We start from the raw sequence: 27,673 nt of genomic DNA on the forward strand, positions 1-27,673 counted from the left end.
ACTCCCTTAATTCATCTGCTTATCTCTTACCTTTTCTCCAGCCTCAGCTCTTCTACAGATACCAGAGCTGTCTTTCTAAAACATAAAAACTTGTATTGACTGCCATTTACATACCACATCAAATCTCATCAGAACTCCTTGGTATGAAATTCTGATTTTTTAATTATTGCCCAAACTTGAATTTCTAGCTTCATCTCTCACCATTGCCTCCCCATCCCTCATACACATACGCTGTGCTCTATAAACTCTGAATTGTCCTGTTCCCGCAACCCTGACATTCTTCAAAATTCTGTACCATTCTGCATGTTGGTATGTCTTCCTAAACTGCTGTATTTTTCTGTACCTCCAACACTTCTACTTTTGAAGTATTTGGCTTCTCTTTCAAGACTTAGGATTGAGTGCTCCTTGGCTAACTTGCTGTTAACTCATTTAGTAAATGTGTTTTCAGTAAATGTGTTTTGACATTTAATTTATATAAATATATTAAAAAATTAATGCAGGTTAAGATCTGTAAATAGATTTTTTGTTAAAACCTGAAACTCCTTTTTCTTTTATAAAAATAATACATTTTAGGTTATTCTTAGTCATAGAAATATCTTAGATCATTTTCAAGTTCCACTAGGGGGCGAAGTTGTCAAAGATTTTTGTACTTCATGTCTCTTTACATTAACTCTTCCTGTCCAGGCATAGTGGCTCATGCCTGTAATCCCAGCACTTTGGGAGGTCAAGGTGAAAGGAGATCACTTGAGGCCAGAAGTTCAAGACCAGCTTGGGCAACATAGTGAGACACACACACCTATCTCTACACAAAATAAAAAATATTAGCTTGGTGTGGTGGCACATGCCTGTAGTCCCAGCTACTAGGGAGACGAGGCAGGAGGATCACTTGAGCCCAGGAGTTTGAGGTTGCAGTGAGTTATGATTGTGCCACTGCACTCCAGCCTGGGCAACAAAGTGAAACCCTGTCTCAAAAATAAATAAATAAAACTCTTTCAGTAACTCTTACTCTTTTATGAATAAAATTTTTTCACAAACCAAATTCCTCAAATTCTTCATTTAATAAATTATTATATTATTCATATAATTAAAGTCAGGTTTTGATGTAGTTATGAAAATGTTTACTTTCATAAACATTTAGATGTGGAAATACATTAGATGAAGAAATACTCATTTTTATAAATACTGTAACATTCTATAGTATATATCCTTATGAGGCTCAAGTTTATTAAATTTGTTTTCAAAGATTCTTCAATCAACTTAAAGCTTTTCTGCATGATTTAAAATTTATAATCTATCCCCATTATTATTCTGACATAACTACATCTGTAATCTACTTAATAGTCTTGATAATAATGCCTTCCTCCCCCATCTTTGATGAAACTGCTTTATATTAGTGTCTCACAGTGAGTTTAACCATTTTTAAGTGTAGCAGCTTTCAAATATTAGACATTTTCCTGGAACTGTTTTTAAAAGTTGTTATTACCTGGGTATCTTTCTTCTCAAACAGAATAACAATTACTTGTTAATGGATTTTAGTCACCATTCTGCTATAGTCCTTGGTTGTGGACAGATTATACATCTATAAAATTAAGGGGTTGAACTCTAAGTTTCCTTCAAATATAAACCATTATTATACCACGTGTATCATTTTAATATTTTTTGACAATTCAGAGGTACCATTATGAATTTTAATTATTATATAGTCATCTCACTTTATTCAGATCTCTATTACTTTCTCAATTAAAGCTCTTTTGGCCAAATTTCTTTCTTCAATAATATTCCCATCCTAATCACACTGTATTCTTGTGCTGCTTTATTTTTTCTTGAAAATAATTATTACTTTTTATCTTAAATTATACATATTTTATGTTTAATTGTCCACATTCTTGACTAGAATGTAAACTCCATGAGAGTGAAATTTTTGCCTGGCTTATTCATTGATGTATTCCCAAGTGCTTAGTATTTAAGGCCTGGTACATACCTTCACTTAATAAATAGTTGTATTTGCACAAATTAATACAATAATTCATTCATCTCCTGATGTTTCTACAGTAAGTGATTTTTAATGTGTGTAATTATCACTGTGTTCACACATACATCAATTTGTATACATTCTTTTATTATTAGGTCACTATTGGTTAATAAGGAGAAAATGAATTCAGCCTCTGTCTAAATGTATTTACTATTGGACAGAAGAAGTGACTGAGCCTGGGTCCCTTCTTTGAAAGGTTGTTAAATGAAATTCAAACCTCTGAAAATTCATGTATGTTTACTGTTGGTGTTAATGGCTTTAATTACGTATGAGAAGATGACGATTGTTACCATCAAAGAGAAATTTGTTTTTTTCTTGCTATTCTCACATATACTTTACAAGTTAATTTTCCAGTTGAATGTCTTAGGCTAAGGGAATGTTTTCTGAAAAAATTTCTTCTGAAAAAATAAATATGACATACCATAATCAGAATAAAGAGCTTTAAGAAATTATTAAGAAAAAGGATTTTAGAATCCTGTGTAACTTTGTGGTCACAACTTTTTGTCTTTTTGTTTTCTTCTAATTGCTAGAGATTCTGTATTGGTTAAGAGTGTGAATTTTGTAGTCCAACCACTTATTATCTCTCTTATCTTTGACAAGTTATTTGGCATATTTGTTGAGTTAGTCATTCAAAACTGAGGATTCTAAAGTTATCTGCTTTAAGAGTTGTTGGGGCTGGGCACAGTGGCTCATGCCTATAATCCTAGCACTGTGGGAGGTTGAGGTGGGAGGATTACTTGAGCCCAGGAGTTTGAGGTTGCAGTGAGCTAGGATGACACCACTGCACTCTAGTTGGGGCGACATAGCAAGACCCTGTCTCAAAAAAAAAAAAACTGTTAGGATTAAATGAGAAAGCTCATATAAAGTGCTCTTTCTTTCCTAACTTATCTCTAGAAAAACAGCTCTTTGGTGACCTTATATAAAGAGTCACATACAATATTGTGGAGGCTTCCAGAAATCACATCCAAACTGGAAAGTTGTGAAAGTCTTTGGGTTTCCTTAAAGATAGTTTTTACCAACCTCAGATAATGAATCTATTCCTTTCCAAAAATTGTATATAGCTTAAAATTAAGAATTATTTTGGCTTTTGTTTTTTCTATAACATATACTTGAATAAGCTTCTTTCTGTCCACTGTGAAACCCTGTTTTAACATACTCTTCACTTTTTATTATTTACCATGTTTGGAAATATAGATCTTGTTACTTACAATTTTAGTTCTTCTAGGATACTAATAATGAAAGTAATAATAGCTAGCTAGCATTACTGAACGCTTAGTGCATGCCAGGCAGTGTTCTAAGCCATTTGAGTATATTCACTTATTTAATCTTCACAACCACCATATGAGATAGGTATTATTAATACCTTCATTCTATAGTTGAAGAAACTGAGGCAGAGAGATTTTAAAATGAGATTTTGTTGTTTATATGAGAACTCAACCTTTAATTTTTTCCAGGATTAAAATGAAATTTTTTCTTTAGTATTGGAACATATTGTCATAGTAGTTTTATGAATTTTCTTAATAGAATATTAACTGCCACCTATAACCCTGCTTTTGTTATACACTAAAGTTACTACTAGTTCCCTGTTCATCACTTAAAATTTTTCAGTTACTTTCCATAGCTTTCAGGACAAAGTTCAAATTCTGGCTCTCCCCGTAAACCCTTCCTGCCCGGATTCTAGCCTACCTTTCTAGCTTTATTTCCTGCTTCCCCCAGCATATATATGCTCTACTTGAGGCACAATATACGGGTAAAGAAATCCTTCAAATCTGTCATCCCATTTCACTCATTCTTTTTCTCCCTCCTCCTTTGATCTTGCTTGTTATTTCTAAGGTCAGCTTAAGTTTGAACTGCTGGGATCAGTCTTCCCTGATAATGCCAACCCAGCTGATTTTGTGTCTGCTCCCTGAACATCCTCTGTTGCAGACCTCTCTTATCATACCATCTCATACTACTATGGTTGTTTAATTCTTTTCAAACGTTCTGCCCTTTGTGTGCAGCTGAAGCCCGTTATTTGATTTTACATTTTAACATCAGCATACTAGAGACAGTCAAAACATGTTTCTTCACTAAAAGAATGAATGTGTAATAGTTTACTTCTTGAAATATCAATTTGACTTTAAATGTTCTCATTTAAAAGCCCAGATGTGAAGAATAGACTAAATGATGAATTTAAATGGACTATTGGTTTCAGTTCAGCAGATATTTATGGAGTCCCTACTATATGCCAGTCGCTGTTCTGAACACTTTACCTGCATTAGTGAACAAAACAAAAAATCTCTCCTCATTGAACTTTATGGTAGAAGGAGAAGTTAGATGAACAAAATAAATGAATCCTATAGTATGTAATTTAGAAGATGGTGAATACAGTGGAGGAAAAATGCACAAAAGGGAGGATGTTGGTATTGGGGGATGGGGGACTGTTGCTATTTTAATAATGTGGTCTGGAAAGGCTCATTAGCATGTAAAATTTATTTAAAGATTTGAAGCAGGTGAGGCATGTGGATCTTGGGGAAGAATTCCCTGCTAAGAGAATAAGGGCAAAGGGTCTACAACAAGGAGCATATATGAGTAGAGTCTCTGGGTGGAGTGAGACAGGGGAAGAAGAGGAAATCTGAGAGGTAAGTGGGCCAGTTATGTGGGACCTAAGAACGTTGGTGTTTCTCTTACTAAAATGGAAAATTATTGGAGGGTTTTGAGTGTAGGAGTGATCAGTTAAATGGCAGTTAACCTATTAAAAAGATTTAATTGATTCAGAAGAATACTTGTAAGAATTCAAAGTATTTAAATTGGGTGGAAATGGGGTTAAAAATTGAGTTTCCTCCTCCTGTGAGTGGACTTTTCCACCTTCTGTTGATCCAAATATTATTTATTATTTGACAGCTTTGTTTTACATTAATACTAAGTGGAACTGTCATGACTTTCCAGGTAGTGAAACAAAACATAGAAAAGTTAATTTTTGCTCTGTTAATTGATGAAAATAGGTGAAAATTAAACCCAAGCCTTCTGATATGTACTTGGAATTGAGTTTATATTTTGGTTATTATAAAGATAAGCATATTGATTTGTCATAACCATATTAAAAGCTTCTTCAGGCTAATAAGCACATTATAAAATTAATGCTACTGTGTTATAAATAATGGAAAGTTTTACATTTAAAACAGTGTGAGTCTACTCAAATCCAACTTTTGGTTCTTTTCCTGGTACCCAGTAACATTTACTCACTTTGGTTAGTTTGCCCAACAGATGACCTCTAGGAATGCCTCAGATGGGCAATACCCCAACCACTCTTGGCTTTAAAAACACCCACTCAAAATTCTGTTCTGACATAGAGTGAGGGAGCTAGGTTTAAATCAGTGTGCTCAGATCAGTATGTAGTTTTGACAGAGATGGAGAGGAAGTGATAAAACCTTTACCATTAACTTTGAAATATTATATTTTTTAATTGTGTGAAATTGCAGTGACATTACTTAATGATGGAGTTTATCATAAACCTTTGTAATCAGTTTGTACTTTCCAGTTTCCTGAGCTAATTTGTTAATAGTTTCACAATGGGTGATAGTTTATATGCCAACTGATTAGCTAACTTCTTTTTGGAAGTTTTTTTTCACCCCAAAGTACAATAGTTTATGGTTTCCATTTTGAGCAAGTTAAATATTAAAATATTTTTCATTTTTCTTTAATGACTTTCTCAATGTTAAAGCATTTTTAAATTTGAAAAAATAGCTATTCTGTAATCATATCTGTTAATATCACTAATTATCAATAAAGGAAGTTAGGTATATAGACCATTTTACTAAGCTTGCTATCTAGTCATTAGAGATTGTGAAGTTCTGTTGAAAAAAAATTTTTTCCTAAACTATTCAGTGATTCTTTGCTATCCAGCTTCAGTATGCAGGTAAATTTAAAGGGATTAAGTATCTAGTGATTTTAAGATACTGCTATATCTAGAAATGAAGGACATCATTCAGATCCCCCAAGACCAGCTCCTAGTAGGGTCTCAGTTAAGCATTAGTGAAGGAAAGTTGTACTCTTAAATGTCATAATATCAGTGATCACTTGGTGTTATTAAAAATTAGTTCATGTATACCTAGCACCCAGGTTTTGGTTTCTAATACTGCTCTCCAATAAAAGAAACCAGGACTCTGCACAGAAATGGCTAATTCTAGGACTGGGACAGGAAAGTAAAGGAAGTGCTTAAAAAAAAAAGCCCAAAACAAAACAAAAACAAAAATAAATCCTACATTAAAAGCGGTATGGATCTGGGCTGAGCTGGGAGGATCACTTGAGGCCAGGGATTGGAGACCAGCCTGGACAACATAGCGAGACCCTGTCTGTACAAAAAAATTTTTTTTTAATTAACCAGGCATGGTGATGTGTGCCTGTAGTCCCAGCTGTTCAGGAGGCTGAGGTGGGAGGATTGTTTGAGCTGCAGTGAGCTAGGATCATGCCACTGCACTCCAGGCTGGGTGACAGAGCAAGATCCTGTCTCTATAAAAAAGGGAAGGTAGTAGGTATGTTAAAGGGACAGAGGAACCAATTGAAAGAGCTCCCAGTGGCATAAGGTAGAATAATTTGAGAAAAAAAATATTTCAAGTAGTAGTGGATTATAACCCAAAGTATAAAATAAATATTTATGAGTCCCCATACTAATATAAATAATGATTAACTAAATTAATAAACAGGAGAGAACAGACAAATATACAGAAGCATTCTAAATAATTTTTTTTTTTTTTTTTTTTTTGAGACAGAGTCTCACTCTGTTGCCTGGGCTAGAGTGCCGTGGCGTCATCCTAGCTCACAGCAACCTCAAACTCCTGGGCTCAAGCGATCCTCCTGCCTCAGCCTCCCAAGTAGCTAGGACTACAGGCATGCGCCACCATGCCCGGCTAATTTTTTCTATATATTTTTAGTTATCCAATTAATTTCTTTCTAATTTTAGTAGAGACGGGGTCTCGCTCTTGCTCAGGCTGGTTTCGAACTCCTGAGCTCAAACAATCTGCCCGCATCGGCCTCCCAGAGAGCTAGGATTACAGGCGTGAGCCACCGCGCCCGACCTCTGAATAATTTTTGTAGGTACTTTGCCCTCAAGGAGGGGAAGCATTAGGCATGGACATAGTGACTTCTCTATGTGAGAGGGTGGGAGGAGTGACTTTACAGTGGAGAAACCCGACAAAGATTACCTAAGCCAGGTGATCACAGTCAACATCAACAGTAATAAATCACGTTAATAACATATACCCTTAATATGATGTGATAAAAATGGTACTTTACTTCTGTGGTCTTCCTCCCAGTAATCCATAACCCTAGTCTTAGCAGGAGAAGAATATCAGACAAATTCCAATCGTGGCATCCTACAAAATACCTGAATAGTATGTCTCAAAGATGTCAAGCAAAAAACAAGCAAAGTCTGAGAAACTGTCACAACTAAAAGGAACCTAAGAAGACATGACAACTAAATGTAATGTAGTATCCTGTATAGAATCCTGGAACAGAAAAAAAGACATTAGGTTAAAAAAGCAAAAACAAAGGAAATCTGAATGAACTATGGACTTACTAAGTAATGGATCACTTTTGGTTCATTCATTGTAACGAAGGTACCATACTAATGTAAGATATTTACAATAGGGGAAACTGAGTATGGGGGTATATGGGAACTCTCTATCTTCTCAGTTTTTCTGTAAATCTAAAACTGTTCTAACAAGTTTCCAGTGTAAAAAAAAAAAATAGTTGTATGTGATTCTATGATTTTTAGAAACCCATGGAATTATATCAGATTTTAAGTATTGGTCACAAAATTGATTGATTTCCAATTAAATTACAATTTATAAGGAACATTTTCTAGCTTTTGGACCTTGTGTAAATGCCAGGTTTTTTTTTTCATGTGTGCATTTGGCCGGTCCTGTAAGAAACATCACTTTAAAAATGTGTGTGTGTATTTCTCTTCTGAAATGGAATTAAATTCCTTGTATTGAAAAATTCTAGAAAAAAATCTGATTTCTTTTCTCTCTCTTATACTTTTCAAATTCCTCATTATTCTTTTAAAGATATTTACATGTACTCTTATTTTTTCTAGTTACTAAAAAAAATACTCAAGTGTTTATGTTCATAGCTTTAAATTACAGGAAACTGTTTTAAAAACTTATCAGTAGTACGTGATATAAGTATGATTTGTTTCTAGATGTTTCAAATTAGTCACCTTGAAGTCATAGAGAGGCTACCGCTTACCACATTTACTGTTCTGATTAATTTTTCTTGAAGCAAAAGTACAAATCAATAACAACTTACTAAAGCTTAGTGGTTGCTACTGATGTTTCAGTAAGGTTATATTGATTAATCAGAGTGATTACTTACCAGGTATCAGAGATTTACTCAAATTACTGGGTTTTCTTCTATAGTAATTTCATATGCAGTTATAATTTGCTTAAGATATTTTGTTTTAATATATGCATTGAAAATATCAAATTAAAACTTAAAAATTGTGCTCATGCTGCAAGTTAATATGGTTGCTTCTGTGACCGTTGAACATAGTTTCATAATAAAGCCTTGAAAAAAAGTGTCATTTAACCTTTAAAACAGTCAAGAGATTGCTTTTAAATTGTCTCCAAAAAGGTATGACTTGTACGAAAGAGAGAGTGCTTAATGTATCTCTATGTAGCATAATCTCTCTTTTTATTAGATTTTTCGTCTGTGGGTATAATATAAAATACTTTTAAAATGTAAGCTTTACACTTGCGTTTAAGACTAAGCAACCTGCATTGTGTCATGACCCTTCTGATACCACAAAGCTTCTGTAATACTACTCCCGGAGAAAACCCACATCCTATGTATAACCTTAGATTTATTTTGAAATCTCTATGAAAAGAACATAGAGAGATTACTAATTGTTTCTGTTATTTCCTTTAGGGGTATGATGTCTATTTGTAAACCATGCTCTTAATTTTAATAGTCAGGAGTAAAATGTTAAGTAGTGATTTCCTATTGTAAAGTTAGGAAATCACTACTTAATATGTAAAATGTTAAAAAATTACATATGTTAAAAACTTAATAATATTAATTACAAGTTTCAGCTGAGAATTGGTTGGTGTGTTAGACATCTGGAGAGAATTCAAAAAAGAAAGCAATGTTCCTTCCAGCAGCCAGTACTTCTGACTGATACCATTGGCCAATACAATACGAGTAAACAATTGCAAAATTTAAGTATCACTTTTTTTTGTTTTATTAATTACTATTCTTATTTTATTTCCTTCTTCTATATTAAATTTCTTTTGTGCTCTTTATGTAACTTCTTAACATGGATGCATAGATCCAACATAATTTTTAATATTTTTAAAAATTGGTAACTACCCATCAAGAGAATGGTTAAACCTTGATATATTCATACTCTGGAATATTCTGCATCTTCAAGAAAGAATAATGAAAGATCTGCAAGACATACTAAGTAAAAAAAAACCAAAGTATGGACAGAGTATCATATTTCCATTTGTGTGTGTTAAAAAACATAAGTATATATGTATTATGTGTATTTATGTATATTAAATACATCTACATATATATGTAATACATATATGTATATTTATGTGTGTTTAATATATGTATGCATTAATATACATGTGTATTAATAGATATGCATGTAACACGTGCATATATTAAGTACATGCCTATTAAAATTATATGTGTTATGTGCATATGTACTTATGTGCATTGGAAATGTCCTCAGTGATCCTCATCAAAACTGTTGAAATATTCTCTTGGGGGAGAATAAAGGGCTTGGTGCAAAAGAGTAGAGAGTAAGAGTTCACTTTTTTACTCTATATGAATTTATATGATTACCATTATAATTTTTTAATGTATATACATTTAAATAATTTTTAAAGTAACTGTCAGGTTTAGTTTCGTTCTGTGTTCTCGGTTCTTGGTGAACTCATGGCCGAAGAATGACCAGACGCGCCAAAGTAAGGCAAGCATGAGGTGAAGTTTATTGAGGGGGAGCAAGATAGAATTATAGCACAAGAGCAAGACATAGGTTTACAAAGTTAGATGCATACACCACAGATGATGACAGGACCCCTTGTCGCAGCAGAAAAAGAGAGTTTGGTTATTGTCTGGGTCTTGTTTTATGGTGTCCGGATAGGGACCTCCCTGTGGTTCAGACATCACCATGGAACCACTTTGACTGGACAGTTGGGAGCTGCACTACCTGAGTCTTACTGCATATGTGGGTTCTAGGTCACTTTCCAGACTTTATGGTACCTGTACTGCTTGGCCTTTGGGCTATAGAGTCCTCGGCATTCTTTTGCAGCTGGCATGCCAAGTTCTGATTGGCAGATTCGTAGGGTATTCCCTCCTCCCCCAGGTATGGAGAAGATTAGGATGGGAAAATTACACCAAGGCAAAGCGCCCACTGTCATCCGTAGGAGACCTGGAATCCCTCACTATCTACCTAACATAACCATTGCTAAAAGGAAATAAGAATTAGAACTTCCAAATAAATAGAAGTAAAAAGCAACAAAGGAAACTTGGTCAACCTAGCAAAAGTGCCACACTCTTTCTCTGGCCTTCAGGTCCCTGAGTTGTCTGGCTCCTGCCTATTTCTCCCACCCATCTTAAGCCACATTCGCCTTCACAAGTCTGTTCTAGCAACACCCACCTTCATTTTATTTCTTGATTCAAACTTTTATTCCTACTTTAAGGCTTTTACTCCTGCTCTTGTCTACATTTGCAATTATGTGCTCTCTGATCTTCCCATGGCTGGTTCCTTCTCATCATTTAAATCTCAGCCTAGAGGTCACTGATGAGGCCCAGCATTTCTTACAGGAATGGAAGGTATATGCAACAATGTTATGAAAACAAGCTAACAAAAACAGACAAAATTCAACTGAAAAAGCATGCTTTGCACCTTCTTCCCAGAAGAAAAACGTAATGACTTTTGTGGTGAACAAATTGGGCAGTTGCAGGAGCTGATATAAGAAGCTACTAACCAAAAAAAAAAAGGTACTAACCCAGCAGGCAATGTAGAAGTACTGAGTCCACAAGACCAAAAATTTAGTCTGTACAATAAAGGTTAACAAAACATGTAAAATTCAGAACCCCTGTTTTAACTGTCATTGGTTTTTAAAATTATTTCAGCTTTGAGAATGCCTAGGATTAATGAAATACTCTTTTCCTTTTGGTTGGTGTGAATGCAATATATGGATCAGGATCACCAGTAGAGTTTTGAGAAGTTGCATTGTGGTGATTTTAATCTCGAAAATGAGCCATATGGGTGACCTGAGACCAAGGTGGATAACGATGAGCCGAAAGCTGTAGTGGAAGTGAATCCATCTCAACCTATGCATGAATTAGCAGCAGGGTTTGACATTACTATTCCAACAATATTGGACCATTTGAAACAATGGGCAAAGTAAAGAAGGTGGATAGATGGGTACCACATGAATTAAACAAGCATCAGAAGAGAAATTGTTTCTAACCTTGCCTGTCTTTGCTGTCATGACAAGGTGAACCATTTCTACATCATATTGTTATGTATGATGAAGAATGGATTCTTTTTGACAATCACAAGCATTCAGCACAATGGTTGGATAAAGATGAAGTGCTGAAAACCGTCCAAAACTGAATATTCATCCAGAAAAGCTAATGGTGTCTGTTTGGTGGCCCAGCACTGGCATTATCCACTACAGCTTCATGAAACCTGGTCATTCGATTACAGCAGATGTCTGCTGCAATCAATTGGATGAAATGATGAGGATGCTTGCGATTAAGGAGCTGAGATTGGTCAATAGAGACAGGCTGATCCTCTTGCAAGACCACACGTCACAGAAAACAGCACTGCTCAAACTACAGCAGCTGGACTTGGAGACTCTCTGTCATCCACCGTATTCACCAGGCTTTGCACCAACTGACTACCACTTCCTGCAGGCTTTGGACCACTTCTTGCAAGGAAAAATATTTAATTCTCAACAAGCTGTAGGAAATGCCTTTCACGATTTCATCGTCACTTGCTCTTCAGGCTTCTTCGCTGCTGGCATAAGCTACCACAGGCAAATCTGTGTCGATAGTTTAGGCGCATACTTTGATTAATTGTACTGCTTCTTGTTTGAGATATAATAAACTAAACTTTTGATTCGAAATCAGACATTTCATATTTGATGACATAATAAAGCATTTTGGGTTCTTTCGGGAAAATTTGAATAGGAACTATATGTTCAATGGTATTATGAAATTACTATAAATTTAAGTGTTATAATGGCATTTTATTATGTAGGACAGTTCCTTATTCTTAGGGAATGCATGCTGAAATATGTAATATTAAAATGTCATGATATCTACAATTTACGTTCAAATGATTCAGAAAAAAATCTGTGTGCACACACATATATACACATAGGGAAAAAAAAACCAGTGTGACAAAATGGTAGTTTGGTGAATATAGCTGAAGGTTGTATGGATGCTGTTGTACTATTGTTTCACCTCTTCTATAGATTTGAAACTTTTGAAAACTAAAAAGCTAGGGGATTATTTTGTAAGATGTAAATAATAGACTAGATGCTTTTATATTTGTCTCCTGGTCTAGGGCACTGTCCACTGTTTCAATTATGCATCTAGTGCATTAACTAGACATTAACTGGTTAAATTATAAAAACACAAACAAAAAAACTTACAAGCAAACTGTCTAATCATATAGAGTATTTAAAAATGTATGGTTTGAAACACAGCTTTTAAATCTACTGTCTTCCTGTCTAAGGAAATGTCTAAGATAGGATAAGTTATGACCAACATTAAAAATGTAGATAAAGAAACAAATAAGACAAGACTGTTAGGCATGCCCTCTATAATTTCTCTTTTAAAAAATGAGCCTGACTACATGTATGAATTTAAATGAGCCTGAGATCCAAGTTTTTTCTTTCTCTCACCTGCCCAATATTTTTTAATATTATGCACTATTAAACCCCACTTTTCTCCCAATGCTTGTTCAAAGCAACTTAATGTTGTATTCCTCTCAGTTTTTTTCTGCACTGTAACATGAAGAAAAACATGCTGCTTAGAACTATAGAGAAAACTTCCTCATTTTCTCTTCAATCTTCTAGCTTGATGTACCACCACATTTAATTGTCCAACTTTTTAAATGGTATATTGGAGTACAATAGAGATGCAGGTGATGGTCCCTCTGAATAAAATGTCCGCTTTTTACTGTGACCACATCACACTGCACAAATAACATACGTTTTATTTTCCCGTGGATCACGGCATTTGTTGATTTTTTCAATAAACTAATAGAGTATGTGACACATCCTGGGCACATTTCCATTTCTTCCTCATCCTTTCTCTGATTACAGCTCCCCATAGTTACAGGGATAAAACAGGGGAATGTACACGCCTAGGTCTTAACAGATAGTTGAAGACGAGAAACATCGCTCTTAGTACGATATTCCTCTATAGACATTTATGTGTTAGAGAACATAGCTCATAGCTTTTTTACTGTGCCAACCTGTTACCTAATAAATAGGGTAGAGGTTCGGATTCAATATTTCCCTTATTTATTGCCATTTCTTTTTACAGACATTGATGCTTTTAAGTGTTTAAAGTATTATTTTGCTGGTCCCCAAATCTTTGGTTTTTCTTCGTTTCTTAGAATTGGCTATCTTATTCTTTAGCCATAGGGGTCAGATGTGTGGAATTTTCTCAGATCCTAAACATTTTATTCAGTTCCTCATCATACATTACTAAACTTTAAAATAATATTTTCTGTTTTGAGAGCTAGGTTAACCAGGAAAGGGATTTGAGTTCAAAATTGAACCAACCTCTGTAGACAGGGAACTGACCAGCTGAAACTAACATGGAAATAATGTGAAGTGAAACTGATAGCAGAATTGAAATAAATTAATTTAAGGACCCTTGACAGTTTTCCTCTATTTTTGTTTTTAAATATATTCACTCTGGAAATATAGAGAGTCATTTGTGAAGAAGTTTGAGTGTTGGTCATGTTTCACACTTACCATGGTGGTGGTAGTTGAAAGGAATATTTATCTCTTTGTTATATGTAAAATTATACTATAAAATCTGTAATGAGATTATAGATATTATTTGCAATCCTTAGGAAATACAGTAAAAGGCATTTTATTATTGGTATATAAATAGAATTTTGAATTTGTGTTTTAAAAAACAGTTAATATTCAAAGATGGTTCAAACCAATGCATTTCAAGTATTGGTCTACACACTGGCTATGTCAGGATTACCACAGTGTAACTTTCAAAGTGTACTGATTTTCAAGCCCCATTCCCAGATATCTAGAATTCAATAGGTCAGGAGTGGGTTTCCTTACTCTGTATGTTTACAAAACTCCCCAAATGATATTTCTCTATTTATCTTTAGGAATCATTGTTTTAAATATTTCCTATATTATTATAATATTCATTTCTTTGGCCATACTTTTTAGGTAGTTTTTTTTTTTTTAAGGATGGGATCTCACTTTGTTGGCAAAGCTGGTCCCAAACTGCAGGCTTTTAAGTGATCCCCCTGCCTCAGCTGAGATTATTATAGGCATGAGCCATAGTGCTTGGCTAAATGGTATGTTTTTATTGTAGATAAGAAAATACCCAATTCAAACTGGCTTAAGTAATAAAGAGGGTTTATTGGCTTATGTAATTGAAAAGACCAGAAGTAGAATATTTTTCAGAAAAAGTTTGATTTTGGCTCCAACTTGCAATTAACCATGATTCTGAAGACTGTCCTCCTTGTCATTTCTGTCCTCAGGAGGTTTTCCTCATGTATTAATATGACTAACAGATGAGCTTTATATCCATGTATCATAATGTCTAGAATAAGAAGTTGTCCCCCATAATTACCAGCAAAAGTTTTGAGAGTCACACTATTTGAGTAATCTCTGAACCAACCACTGTATGAAACAGAAGTGATTATCCTATTTGATTTAGACTGTACCAATCAGGTGCTTCCTATGAGGTGAGTGTAGGATAATTCCAATCCTATCACCACGACATAATGGGGAGAGGGAATGGATCTTGAGGTAACAACCACAAAATCTATTGTACAACATTATAGAGATGAGCTGTAATTCAGCCTACTCTAAAGTTGCATTCTGTTTTAATGAAGTCCTAATTTATATGATTTAGTCATGTTGCTTTCTAGTTTAAGTTTCCAGTAAAATATGGAAGAGAGTTTTACCCATTCCTAAAGCAAAAGGTAGATTTGATTTGATATTTATTTATTTATTTAATAGACAGGGTTTCACTCTCTCACCCAGGCCAGAATGTAGTGTGGTGAGCATAGCTCACTGCAACCTCAAACTTCTGAGCTCGAGTGATCCTCCTGCCTCATCCTCCTGGGTAGCTGGGACTACAGGCATGGGGTACCGTGCCCAGCTAATTTTTCTATTTTTTATAGAGATAGGGTCTCATTATATTGTCCAGCCGATGTTTTTTTTTTAAGTGCTTGTTGGTTATTGAACAACCAAAGGGTAGATTTTAAATGAAGCATCTGTAAGTAACCTTGGGAGACATATATCTTTTCATATATGTAAATGAAGTACAATGTAGACCAGTGCTTTTTTTAGCAGATGGTTGAAGGAAAGAGGGAATGAATTGTTTTTTATTGATACTTTTTCTCCCAGTATTTTACTAGGCATCTTGTTTTTTAATGCATTTCGAAGTAAGTTACATTGTTATACTTTACCCCTAAACACTTAATCATGCCTATCATTAACTTAGTTATTTATGACCTTTTGATTAAGAGCCTCATATACAGAGCTCTCTGGTTTAAGGCCTTAATCTGAATCAGATATCATTATAGATATCATAATGGTAATTACTAAAAACAATTATTCAAAGATAGATCCAAGAATGAAATGTGTATTTATAACTTTTACAAATGTTACATTAAGCCCTCTTAATATAAAGTTTCATTTGTGGTGTGACAAAAATTATGTATTTAAGTTCTCTTCAGTGAAAGTACAAAATACCAAAATTGTTGATATATTGGGCCTCTTTTTTTTTTAAGTTTTTTGCTTACCTAATTACTTTTACTTAGGAAACCAGTTAACTGGCAATCTGTTGTTATCAGCTAGACCAAAAGAAAACCTCAAGAAAATGCAGGTTCCTGGTAAATTTATTAGTGTAGCTGACATTTTCCCACCTGCTTATCAGAAACAACCATGTGGACACTGTTTGAAAATAGAAAGCTATAAAAATACTTGGAAAAAAATCTTAAACATTAGATAATTGAATGAACTGTCTCAGAAGTGAAAGTACATTGATACCAATTTCTTAAAACTATAGTAATTTATTGGTATGCTTTTTGATACTGTAAATACATAGTTATTCTGTTTTTACATTTAAAGTGGATCCTAAAAGACTTTGAATTAACATATTTAAATGAGAATCTATTAGTAGAACATAAAAATCAGATTTTTTAGATAAAATGTCATTTGTACATTTTAATTTAAATAGCATTTAAGACATCTTTACTTTTTACTTCTGTTTTTGAAATATCAGCAATATTCCCTTAACTGAATCAGAATATCCCATGCAGAACTTTTTATTTTTATTTTTTTTAAGAGACAGGAGGATCTCCAATCCGTCACCCAGGCTAGAACTCCTTGGCTTAAGCAGTCCTCTCGCCTTAGTGTCCCAAAGTGCTGGGATTACAGACATGAGCCACTGTGCCCAGCCCCATACAGAGCTTTCTAACTGGTTTGCTGTCACACTGATGTGCCACTGATGTGTGACAAGTATGCTGAGATAGTAATTGTCTTGTCCAGGGATCACTGCTAGAGCCTGGAGCTGCTTTAATCCTTCTTTATCTCCTCAGTTTACCTAGTGTGCCTTAAAAGTTGTTATTAGTTTGCTGTGTGTGTGTGTGTGTGTGTGTGTGTGTGTGTGTGTGTGTGTGTGTGTGTGTGTCTCCACTGGTTTAATGGGCATAAAAGTCCAACTTTTTGTTTATAAAAATTTTACAAAAGAAACTCAGTATTAGGCTTTATAAAGTTTTCTTTAAATCTAAAATGGACTACTGGGCTGGGCACAATGATCCACACCTGTAATCCCAGCACTTTGGGAGGTGAACACAGGAAGATCATTTGAGGCCAGGAGTTTAAGACTGGCCTGGGCAACACGGCAAGACCTGTCCCTATTTAATAAAAAAAAAAATTTTAAAAAGGAAAACTGTATACAATTGGATTTAATCAAATATGTGAAATTTTTGTCTTTGAAATTCTGTCTTTTTTCTACAATGGAAAGTAGAAATGGAAGTTCAGGGAACATGTTTTTTTAGTCTCAAAATCTAAGAGAGCTTCTTTGATTTTCACAAGCATCTTTCTAGAGTCTGTCTTTTTGTTTTTTTAAGTTAAAAGCATCCCATCTTTTATCATAAAGTTTTCTAGCTGGCCCATTTTTCATCAAATATTGCCTTTCCTCCAAAGATATCAAGGTGCTGTAACAAGGTTTTTAGCTAAACCTTGCTAAGACCCACCTTTGGAAGAAACAGATCTTTGGAGTCACTTGGTTGTTTTTTGTAAAACAGATTTAATGATTCCTATATTGCTAGCAAATTTTTTTCTTATAAGTGTCCCAATAGGAAAGAATTGGTATTAATTATTGTTACTGGTCATTCTACAAAAAGTCTTTCTGCATTATTAAACTTCTTTTTTACATTAGACCTTACCTTGGGCTTTGTCATCTTATTTGCCCTGAAAATTTTGTTATCCCACATGACATTTTTTGCTATAGAATGTCCAAAATCTTCAAGAACTTTGCCTTTTTTGGGGACCAGATTCTAAGGTGTTTTTCTCCAAGTTTGATTCCAGACTGCAAACATCTAGCCTTTCTCTCTCATCCAGAAAGATTTCTTCCTAATAGTGGATTTCACTTTCCATTTAATCAACCAAGGAAGTGAAGATGACGTGATACCAAAATTCAACCCAAAAAGTCACCCAAAGGGACAGCTGAACATATGTATCCAAATCAGTGATTCTCATCAAATTAGTCCTCTTTGGAAGTATATTTACTTACTCAGATGCTGCTGCCATTTCTCATGTCACATACGGGATTTGGAGAATACCTTCTATAGGAATAATAGTTTATTTTATGTCAATGAGCATTCTCCTTTCTTATATTTTGTTTCTCTTTCCTACATTCTTCCTTTGTGCTTCACTCACTCTCTTATTCCCCTCTACTTGACACCATCCTTTTCGACTTTGAGGATATACAAGACTGAGATGGAGTAAGTCTAGAGCCAAGGAAAATCTTAGGATGAAATAGTCATGAAACAGACTGAATTTGAGTGGTGAGTTCATTAGTCTTTCTTATATTACTCTTTTGTTCTTATTCTGTGCCTTTGAAATACTTCGTTTTAAAAGTGGGGTGATTAAAAGTAAGGTGCAAACATAACCACAGGTAAATAGTATCAGACAGCTATAAGTTGATAATATGAGTAATTAGCTTAGGGCCATAAATGCAAATAGCTATAGTGTTTCATCTTTAATTCTTTATATATTGCAATTCCCATTTAAATCAGCAGAGACTGAAATAAATATTCAAGTAAAGACATAAACTTCTGTAACAAATCCAAGCAATCTAATTTGCTTGATGCTTAGCATAAATCTCCATGTATTCTTGTCTATTTCATTGTTTCTCGTGTTCAGAATGCTATAAATTAGGGTGGAAAAATGTGACTCTTGGGCAACCAATTCACTCAATTTTTCATTTAAAAGTTTCTCATCTATGGAATAGGAATAATAATAGTATCTGTCATACGAAGTTGTTGTGAGGATTACGTGTAAAGGGGTTTAAAACAATTCCTGGCACACTGTAAGTGCCAGTCTTTCTCCACCAGAGCTCCACAAGAGAATTAAGCCCTACAGAAAATAATTTGAGTAACTACAGTTGACCCTTGAACAATGCAGGGGTTAAGGGAACTGAACCCCTTTGCAGTTGAAAATCTGCACATAACTTTTGGCTTCCCAAAAACTTAACTACTAAATAGTCTACTGTTGACAAGAAGCCTTACTGATAATAGAAATAGTCAATTAACACATTTTTCTATGTTATATGTATTATATACTGTATTCTTACAATAAAGTAAGCTAGAGATAGAAAATGTTATTAAAAGAAAATCATAAGGAAGAGAAAATATATTTTACTATTCGTTAAGCAGAAGTAGATCATCATAAAAGTTTTCATTGTCTTGGCCGGTGGCTCACGCCTGTAATCCTAGCCCTCTGGGAGGCCGAGGCGGGCAGATTGTTTGAGCTCAGGAGTTCGAAACCAGCCTGAGCAAGAGCAAGACCCCGTCTCTACTAAAAATAGAAAGAAATTAATTGAACAACTAAAAATATATAGAAAAAATTAGCCGGGCTTGGTGGCACATGCCTGTAGTCCCAGCTACTCAGGAGGCTGAGGCAGGAGGATCTCTTGAGCCCAGGAGTTTGAGGTTGCTATGAGCGAGGATGATGCCACAGCACTCTAGCCTGGGCAACACAGTGAGACTCTGTCTCAAAAAAAAAAAAAAGTTTTCATTGTCTTCATGTTGTTTAGGCTGAGGAGGAGAAAGAGGACGAATTGGTCTTGTTGTCTCAGGGGTGGCAGAGGTGGAAGAAAATCCATGTATTTGTGGACCCACACAGTTCAAACCCGTGTTGTTCAAAGGTCAACTGTATTTTCTCAGTTCTTCCAAGGATGGTACATAGTACCACTCTAGATGCATAGGAATTAAATCATTTACATATAATGATACTGTAGGCAGTAGAGCTTAATCCTTTGGGAATCTCAAATGAGAAGGGCTTATAGTACTTAGCTATTATTATTTTGGTTGCAAGTGACAAGAATCAGTATTCAAATTGGTTTAGGCCAGCCATGGTGGCTCACACTTGTAATCCCAGCACTTTGAGAAGCTTAGCAGGAAGGATCGCTTGAGACCAGGAGTTTGGGACCAGCCTGAATAATATAGTGAGACCCCCCACACCCTGTCTCTGCAAAATTTTTAAAAAAGAATTTGCCAGGCATGGTGGTGCATGCTTATAGTCCTAGCTACTCTGGAGGCTGAGGCAGGAGGATCACTTTAGCCTGGGAGTTCAAGGTTATAGTGAGTTATGACTGTGCCACTGTACCCTAGCCTGGGTGACAGAGTGAGACTTTGTCTCTTAAAAAAAAAACTGTTTTAAATAATAAAGGGACTTTATTTTTTCCTGTAAGTGAAAAAACAGAGAAAGCCTCAGAGATGATTTGATCAGAACTCTAACTTAGTATCACTACTGTGCCTTTGCTTTTTAGCCTTTTCTCTGGCCATTGCATTGAACTAATATTTCTAACTAAATTTTTAAAAGAAGAATATATTTTTTCTTAAATATGGGCTTATGACTAAAATCATAAGGTGTCTTTTATATATACTTTAGAAGCCTAGAATATTTGGAATATAATAATTGTTAAATAAGACATTTCTTTGCTTAGAATATTGTATCTGATATTCATGTGTTTAAATATGCATTTCTTAACTACAGGAATACATTCTGAAAAATTCATCATTTGATGATTTCATTGTTGTACGAACATCATAGAGTATACTTACACAAACCTAGATGGCAAAGCCTACTTATAGCCTGTTGCTCCAGGGCTACAAACCTGTACAGCATGTTACTGTACTGAATACTGTACGTAATTGTAACACAATGGCATTTGTTTATCTTAACATATCTAAACATAGAAAAGGTACAGTAAAAATACGATATAAAAGATAAAAAATGGTACACCTGTATAGGCCATTTACCATAAATAAAGCTTGTAGGACTAGAAGTTGCTTTGAGTGAATGTTGAGTGAGTATGAAGGCCTGTGATGTTACTGTACACTACTGTAGACTTTATATACACTGTACATTTAGGCTGCACTAAATTTGTAAAAAAAAAAAAAAAAATTCAGTAATAAGTTAACCTTAGCTTACTGCAATTTTTTACTTTATAAACTTAAAAAATGTTTTTTTAACTTTTTGACTCTTTGTAATAACACTTAGCTTAAAACACAAACACATTGTACAACTGTACAAAATTATCTTCTTTATATCCATATTCCATAAGTTTTTTTCTGTTTTTAAATTTTTAAGTTTTTTTTTTTTTCACTTTTTAAACTTTTTTGTTAAAAACTAAGACAAAAACCTGTGGCCTTGGCCACATGTGGTCTTCTGGATCTTTGACTGTGGCCTCTTAACTGAGTCCAAATTTTATAGAACAAATCCTTTTATTAAAAGAGGTGCAATAGAAAAAAGTGAAGTTTTTCTTGCCTTCTTTGGTGCTTAAAAAATAGCAATCTTGAAAGCAGAAGGCTGCAGGTTCCCCATCCCGGGATGTCGTTGTCTTCCACCTCCACATTTTGTCCCGCTGGAAGGGCTTCAGGGGCAACAACACATGGAGCTGTCACCTCCTGTGATAACAGTGCCTTCTTCTGGAATATCTCCTGAGGACCTGCCTGAGGTTGTTTTACAGTTAACTTTTATTTTTTATGTAAGTAGAAGGAGTATACTCCACAATAATGATAAAAAGTATAGTATAGTAAATACGTAAACCTGTAGCATAGTCATTTATTGTCATTATCAAGTATTACGTACTATACGTAATTGTATGTGCCACTTTTATATGAGTGGCAGCACAGATCTTTTTATACTAGCATCACCACAGACGTGAATGATGTGTTGCACTGAGACATTATGGTGTCTACTGTGTCACTAGGCAATGGGAGCTTTTCATCTCCATTATAATCTTAGGGGACCACCATCATAATATGTAGTTCATTGTTCATGAAAATGTCATTATGTGGCACATAACTGTATAAGAAAAATGTTTTAAGCCTATAGAAGCTATAGTTGTGCTTTTACATCTACACATACACAAATATTAATTATACTAAATCACTTCAATAGGCCATATTCCAATAAAAGGTTTTAAAGACAGGTTGTCAGAAAGAACAAAACAACAAAAAAAGGGGGGCTTATAGGAATAACTTGATGAAAGGATTTGAAGAATAGACTATGGTTAATCAGGGATGCAATTTAGGAAGGAAGGACAGTTAATGCAGAAGAGCAGTCTTGTTGGAATGGTCCCCTGACTCTACAGGGAAACTATCTGTTCTGTTGCTAGAGCAGTTTTAGTTAGTTCTTCCTGCCAAGAATGTTAGGGAAGTGTATGCAGGACAAAAGTGGAGAGTGGACTTGGCTTCAGTCAGAGGACTAAACCAGAGGATGTTCAAGGCCCCTTCTTACTGTGATCGAAAGACAGCAATAAGAATTTCCACGTTGGAAAATGTCCTTCAGTGCAACTCATTACTCTCAAGGTAATTGTGCAGGACCTAATACACATTTTAAACCTACTTTTAAAAAATCTGTGAGCCAGGCTTGGTGGCTCATGCCTGTAATCCCAGCACTTTGGGAGGCCGAGGCAGGAGGATCACTTGAGGCCAGGAGTTCAAGACCAGCCTGGGCAACATAGCAGGACCCGTCTCTAAAAAAAATTAGCTGGGTGTGCACACCTGTAGTCCCAGCTACTTGGAAAGCTGAGACAGGAGGATCACTTGAGCTCAGGAGTTCAAGGCTGCAGTGAGCTATGATCGCCATACTGTACTCCAGCCTGGGCAACAGAGCAAGACCCTGGTCTTTAAAAAAAAAACAACTATAAATACTTAGATAGCAGTAAAGTAACTTTTACAGGGACTTCAAAGCTCTCTAAAATCAGAATGTATATCTTTCTGCTCTGTATGTACTGATATTGAATGATCTTCAATATCAGTGATCTCAATGATCTTACTGAGAGATGATAGCAAAGTGCAGAACAGCATGTATAGTGTCTGTAGTATGTGTGTATGTATTTGTGTGTGTTTGATTATATATGTACACAACATCATGGAAAGTCTACACTAAAAAACTTTTAACAATAGTTGTCTCCATGGAAGGAAACTGGGTGATTGGCATCTGTTAAAAATAAGCTGACACTCTTCTGATTTCAGGAGTTATTAAGTAGTTTCAGTAGATGTCTCTGGATCAGAGCATCAAAATGTTTTAAACATCAACACAGGGCTTCCTAATTAAAAATAATCTGAAGATACCAAAAACAATTGTAGTTTCACTCTTTACTAAGCTCTTGATCTTAAAAATTCATACTTGTTTTCAGGTGGTGTAAGAAAAAGGCAACTCCTCGCCTTCCCAGTCCCTATCCCTGGAAAATGGTCCCAACACTCTTCTAAAACTCACTCACCAACTCTTAGGATCAGGAGCGTCTTTTAATCAGTTGTAATATATCTGGGACTCCAAATACATATTCCTGAGCAAATTAAACAGGAGACTCAGAACAGTCTTCCCCTTTTTAGAGTGATTTGGAAATTTTTTCTTTTTCCCCTTCTCTGTTCTCCAAGCAAAAGCAGATTCCCAGTGTAGTTATGGGAAGCTCGCCATCTTCTTGGGTAAGCATTGAATCTCTTACGTATGGATAGAGAATCATCTGCCCTCAAAATAACTAAATAAATGCCTTTGAAATTCTTGGGTAACTTTTTCATGAGGAGACCCATTCAATGATTGATTTCTAAGACTTCCTAAAAAGGTACATTCTGTAAATTATATTTATTGTAAACCACTTCCATTAAACATTATTTAGAAATATTCATTCTAGTTCACTATGAATTATTTTTCAGAGGTAGTTTGAGAATGACTTTGTTTAGAATGCAGTGAATTAAAGGGTATGTGCTTATGCTGTCCTGTATCTTGAAATATTTGAGTACATGCTGTGAAAAATCGCCTCTTGTTTTTGCTTTGTTGTTTTGTCACACAACAGAAAGAAGAAGGAAAGCTTCAAGGACAGCTTAACAAGTCTGATTCTAACCAGTATATTAGGGAACTGAAAGATCAGATAGCAGAGCTGAATCATGAGGTAAGTGATAAATTTTGATCTTCACATATTTCTTCCTTCCTTCCTCTGTATTGTAACAACACTTTGTTACTGATTATAAGACTGATTCTTTTATGTTAAATATTTTCTATGTATTCTTGGTTATAATTGATAATAATATTTTTGAAGATTGTTCTTTTTAACAAGGATTTTTCTGTTCTCATATTGAGGATTTATTTTCCTTAAACCTCTTAATCATGACCTAAAATGATCAGTTAATATTTTCATGGCAAATATTTTATTTTTTTATTGTGTTATGAAAACTCTTGATAGTTTGCCTGGATGTCAAAGTTACTTTGATTAAATTAAAATTTTCCTTATACCTATAGAATAGATTTGTGGTATTTACCGTTGTGGACAGAGGGAAGTCTTTTTCCTCTTGTCTTCTTTTCCCCCTTGTGGTGGTATCACTGAGATTGCAAAAAAGGATACTTGCCTAATATCAGTTAACAGATTTCTTAGTATTTGAGTGCTTTTAAAACTGCTACTACCTGGAATCTGTGAGCTTCAACTCACAAAATTTTCAAGAGTTTTACTAGATACTATACTGAGTAATTTAAAGTATTTAAACTAGTATGTTTTGACTAGAGAGATACTTTTTGTTAATGTGGCTCTAGGTCTATTTCCTTGTCCTTTATTATTTTCTAATTATAAATATCTGGCTACACATAAATGGAAACCCATGTTTCTTATTTTGAATTATTTATAAAATAATGATTATTCATAGTGATGAGATTGGAAAGGGTAGCATAAACCTCATTTGTTTAAAAAAGAAGAAGAAGAAAGAGAAAAAAGAAAGAAACTCATTTTGACCACTGGATGAATTTAAACCTCAAAGGAAAAAGTTTAGACATTACCCTTTCCTGGTATTACACCCTTCAGTTAAAGTCTGAATGTTTTGGGTAATACCTCCTAGACTCCAGTAGTCAATCTAAGAATAAATTCTAAATGAACAAGAAACAAAGCATAAACAAAAATGATAAATCTTAGATGTAGTTCAATTTGTTTTGAAATTTGGGAGATCATTCCTGTAAATATTAATTTTCAGCTATGATAACATTTGAGGGATTCAGGATCTTATATATAGTCTTTACCTATTTGTGTATATTTTTTATAATCTGATATCTATATAGCCACATATGAAAGAACAAATAAGCATGTTCTAGAAATCCTTACTCTCTTGAAAACCATAGAAATTATTTCATGTTCAGAAAGGTGTTCTCAAGGGAAATTAGGACTAGAATAAAGCCATCTCCCATTTAAAATTTTGACATCTAATGATAGGGAAGCCTTAATGGTGCTGAATTAAGAAAATTGTATATAGATTGACTTTATTTCTAAAACTAGTCTAAAAATCAGTCAACAAACATTAATTTTGCCTGTCATGTGCCTTGACTAAAAATAATCATGTTCTCCTCGTCAGCACTATCAGAAAATAATTCACATGAAGTTTAACTTTGATGTCGGTTTTTTGTGTGTAGCCTATAAAAGCAGACTTACCTTATAAAAACATGAAAACAAAATTAATCAACAGTGTAGAATTTGCTACTATTAAAATATAAGAGCTAGACTGTGCAAATTAAAGACTAGAAACCAAACTATGTATCTTTTTAAAAAGAAAGGAAAAAGTCCTTTAAAGTATTTTTATTCATTAGTACTCTTCCTTATTCCAGATAGGATTAGGTAAATCTACAAATGCTACAAAGTAGCAAACCACAATTTTGGGGAAAAAAAGAAGGAAAAACAACTGTAGAAACATAATATGGAACCGTGAATAAGACCAGTGTAAAAATACATATCACAAAAATATATATTTCCTATAATTGGGCCTCAAACTTAATAAGGTTTTCAGCTAAGTCAGCACAAAAGGGGAAACCTGGTTACTTAAACATTTCAGAGTGTTTATATAAAAACAGACCAATTAGAAGCACCACAACTATTCCTGATACGAAGACTGAATAGAAATTTCACTATTGCTTCCTCATAAAGGAGACCTAGTGTAGTTCCCTGGTTATTTTCCTTAACATTCTATAATAGAATGGCTTCATAATCATAAAAACTTAATAATTTAAAGAATAAACTTTTAAAAATTTTTTCATATAGAAGTATAACATACAGAAAAGTACCCAGGTCAAAAGTTTACAGCTCAGTAAATTATCACAAAATGATCACAATCATAGCTACCACCCAGGTCCCAGAAACAGACCCCAGAACCCCATCATACTCTTTCTCCCAACCACTACTCCCTCCTCTTCAAAGGTAACTGTGATCTCGACTTTTAATACAATCGTTTACGTTTTTAAACTTTATATAAATGGCTTTACTTTTTTTTATCCTCTTTTGCTTAACATTGTGAGATTTTACTTTGTCATTTTAAAATGTGGCTATGGGTTGTTAATTTTCAGTGCTGTGTAATTTTCCTTTGTATAAATATGCCATGATTTATTTATTCTGTTGATGAACATTTGGATTATTTCCAATTTGGTCCGTTAAGAACATTGCTGCAAGTGGTTATGCCAGTTTACATTCTGATGAGCAGTGAAGAAAGTTCTTACTGTTCTACGTCCTCATCAACATGTGGAATTGTCAGTCTTTCTAATTTTAGCCTTCTGTGACTATGAAGAGGTTTCTCATTATGGATTTAATGTTCATTTCCCTGATTACTAATGAGATTGAGTACTTTTCCCTCAGTGTCTAGAACAAGTGGCATGAAGTATGTACTTCATGAAAATGTTTTTAATGAATAAATGATGTTTGGGAAAGGCTTTGCAGATGAGGTAACATATAAGCTGCGACAGGAATGCTAAGAAAGTTCCTAATGTATGAAAATCAGTGGAAAGTACATTCCAGACCAAAACAAAAACAAAAGCGAAAAAACCAAGTGACACAAAGACATAAAGAAAATGAAGTGACTTTTTTGAGAAACAGCACTAATGTGGTTGGAGTGTAGTGGAAACTAGGAAAAATGGTATGAGGTAAGATTAGAGAGGTAGATGGGGTCAGATCACATATAGTCGGCCCTCCATATCTGTGGGTTTCCCATCCATGGATTCAACCAACCGTGAGTTGAAAATACTAAAAAATTGCATCTGTACTGAACACGTATAGACTTTTTCTTATGATTCCCTGAACAATACAGTGTAATAACTATTTACATAGCATACATAGCCTTTACATTGTATTAGGTATTATAAGTAATCTAAGAGCTGATTGAAAGTACACAGGAGATTGTGCATAGGTCATATGCAAATACTGTGCATACCAGAGCCTTGAGCACCAGTGGATTTTGATATCTTTGGGAGGACCTGGAACCAGTCTCCCACAGACACCAAATAACAACTAAACAGTGCTTTGTAAGCTAGGATATGTATTAATACAATAGTTTGGGTCTTAGTATAGTGGGAAGCTTTTAGATAGTTGTTGAATTTTTTTGTTTGGTTTTATCTTTTTAAGAGATAGAATTTCAGTGTGTTGCCCAGGCTGGACTAAAGCAATCCTCCCACTCAGTTTCCCAAGTAGCTGGGACTATAGGTGCATACCACCTACACTTAGCTTCTTTGGATGATTTTTTTTTTTTTTATTTCAGCATATTATGTAGTACAGATGTTTAGGTTATGTGTGTTGCCCTTGGTCCCCCCCCACCAAGTCCGTGTTTCAAATATGTCCATCCTTTGGGTAGTGCGCATTGCACTCCTTGTGTATACAAAT

The 27,673-nt window shown here is 34.6% G+C and overlaps 1 protein-coding gene across 1 annotated transcript in view; it reads left to right on the forward strand.

Moving 5' to 3' along the window:
• EVI5 (ecotropic viral integration site 5) overlaps positions 1-27,673 on the forward strand; it is a 174,894-nt gene that overhangs the window by 117,992 nt on the left and 29,229 nt on the right. The window contains exon 19 of the mRNA XM_012661016.1: positions 23,852-23,947. Within this exon, the coding sequence (XP_012516470.1) occupies positions 23,852-23,947 (96 nt within the window). The remainder of the gene's footprint in view (positions 1-23,851; positions 23,948-27,673) is intronic.

Source organism: Propithecus coquereli, unplaced genomic scaffold (genome assembly GCF_000956105.1).
Source record: "Propithecus coquereli isolate 6110/MARCELLA unplaced genomic scaffold, Pcoq_1.0 Scaffold7, whole genome shotgun sequence".
Taxonomy (NCBI): domain Eukaryota; kingdom Metazoa; phylum Chordata; class Mammalia; order Primates; family Indriidae; genus Propithecus; species Propithecus coquereli.